Genomic DNA, 2,543 nt, shown 5'->3' on the forward strand with positions numbered 1-2,543 from the left:
ATCTGCAGTAGAGTGCTTCAGAAGAAAGGAAAGAGGTGCTTTCAAAAAGGCAAGTAAAATAGCTTTTAAAATTATTGGAAAAGTTCCTTCTAGGAGAAAGCAGAAGACATAAGATTGGCTCTGGAGCAACATTGTAAACTGTCTGTAATCTTTTCGTCCCAGTCTCTTGTTTTGGTTGTTAAACCTTTGACTGTTGCTCTCCCATTACACCAGTGTGCCAGCAACACCCAGGGCCATTGTACTTGGGCTGCTGGCAACATGCAGACCCATTTGTCTTGGTGTTGTTCCTTTCAGCAAGGCAGCTCTGCAGTTGTGCTTTCTAACTGCAGATGAATCCTATTGTTTCCCATATTGGAATTCATTAACTATGTTTTTAAAGTGATTTATGGTGTACTTACCGCCTGTGCATATATTGCACTAGCAGGTGATCTTACTTGTGACTGGATTTTCCTCTCAGTATTCTCAAGCATTGCTTCTTTTTTGACTTCGGTTATCATAAGTCTTTCTTTTCCAGCATGCAGCAGGCCTGAAAACCTCCAAAAGAAATATTTGTATTTGAGATGTCTGGCAGAGAGGGCTTAGTCAGAAGAACAATACTTTTGTCAGATACCAGTAGTAATTCATTGTCCAGGAACAGGCATATGAAATAGCTGAATGTTTCCATTGCCAGAAAAAACACAGTCTGCTGCCCAGCCCAGCGTAGAAAAGAGACGAGTCCTGCAGTTAGAATAATTTCTTTAAGGAGCTATACACTCAACTCAGCCCTCCTGATATTACAGAAATAAATGGCCACTACAAGAAGAGAAATGCACCCTCTCAGTAGTAATTGTTTATTCATTCTTGTACTTTTGAAAAAGGGAGATGTACCTGCAAATACTTAAAAATCCAATGTTGAAATGGAGAGGGGCTTCCAATTATTGAATTCTGAAACACAGTTATTAAAATTTTCTTTCAAACCAAGTTGTTTGCTTAGATTCAGCTATAGTAACATCTATTTTAGTTTGCTATTAGGTAAGCAGAGCAGGTGAGGGAACTAAGTGTTCCCAGACCCCTGCAGCCATCAAAGGCTGGGTGTGCAGCAGGGGGTCAGGCTGATCTGAAAATGGGAGTGAGGGAGGGAGGATTGTGCAGTTCATTACTGGACAACCACTGCCATCAGGTGTGCAGCTGCTCTTTTCCTTCACAGCAGGTGAGGTAACACATACAAACAAGTTCAGGAGAAACAACATCGAAAAAGGGAAAAGAAAGATGAATGCATTAGAAGAACCTCTCTAAGCAAACCCTTCACTGGGTTGTTTCTATTGAGAGATTTTTAGAAGCTGCTCTCCATATGTTTTCAGGTATTGAAGAAGGAAGAGAAAAGCCGAAATCGGAGTGAACCATAAGAGACAACACAGAGGACTGTTTATGGCTGCGTGGAAGATTTCTCATCCCAACAGAGTTTGGCCTGGAGAGGAATCTTTTGGGAAGGATGAAGTTTCATGGGCCCACTTCTCAGTGCAAGGATATTTTTGGATTTTCTATGGGGGGAAAATGATTTTAGCTAAGAATAATATTAATGTTTCAAACTTCAATTTCTCCATGCTTGCATGTGACATACCCATATAAGATGTATATTTATCTCCAAGGCATTCTCAACATGCATTTCTTGAATCAAATAAGTCGTTTAACCATTAAGTCATTAGATCTTTTTACTTCTGCCAAGAAAAACAATGAGTCCATTCTCTGTACTGTTTGAGAAAAGTTTTACCAGATAGGTCTAATACAAGGAAACAAAGCAATCCCATCTATTTCAAATTACAGCATAGAAGTTAATTGCATGAATGTATCTAAAGAAGAGTTCAGTCTGACTGAAATATTAATGTAACACTATGTAACAGCTGCCTTAAATTTGTAATGTTAATAATTTTACCAGTCCAGTGAAATCTTACTTGCAGTGTTAAGATCTGAAGACCTAAATAAAGATCAAATTATCCTTGCATTTCTGTTATTTCATGCTGATTCTTGAAATTTTAGATGAATTGATGGCATTTGAATGATACATTTTCAGGTTTTCCAGTGTCAACTGTAGATGATATAATTTCTACATGAGGATTTTTCTTCTTATTTTCATAGTAAAATAACAAATCCTGCATTTTCAAGTTGTAAGTTCTCAGTAGGGGAGCTGGGCTGTTTGTGTTGTAAAAGGGAAAGCATTTAAGTCTTACTTCAGGAAGGCACATAAGCAAATGTTTGAAGTTAAGCATATGCCTGTTTGTATAAGGAATTCAATTGCAAAATACTAGTGATTGTTTAAGTTTAACATGATTCTGTTTAACTATTAGACAATCAAGAAGTAACTCTAGTAGGCAGAAAAAAATTGTCAAGAACTAAAGTAGCTTTGCGATCCAAGTATTGGTATTCATATCACATACTTTTTCATTAGTGTATTTAGTCATTTATTTTAACACAAGCAGAGCACTTTGAGTATGTATAGTGCTAATGTGTTGTTTTTAGTAATGGAATTTCTGCACAGTTTTAATACTGTTTAACAATGTTTCTGC

At 37.2% G+C, this 2,543-nt stretch overlaps 1 protein-coding gene across 1 annotated transcript in view; it reads left to right on the forward strand.

Moving 5' to 3' along the window:
* The window catches only part of AIG1 (androgen induced 1), a 123,502-nt gene extending 121,520 nt beyond the window's left edge, over positions 1-1,982 (forward strand). Inside the window, exon 6 of the mRNA XM_005420099.3 lies at positions 1,341-1,982. Within this exon, the coding sequence (XP_005420156.1) occupies positions 1,341-1,378 (38 nt within the window). The 3' untranslated portion in view covers positions 1,379-1,982. The remainder of the gene's footprint in view (positions 1-1,340) is intronic.
* Positions 1,983-2,543: the final 561 nt, after the last annotated feature.

Source organism: Geospiza fortis, unplaced genomic scaffold (assembly GCF_000277835.1).
Source record: "Geospiza fortis unplaced genomic scaffold, GeoFor_1.0 scaffold162, whole genome shotgun sequence".
NCBI lineage: Eukaryota > Metazoa > Chordata > Aves > Passeriformes > Thraupidae > Geospiza > Geospiza fortis.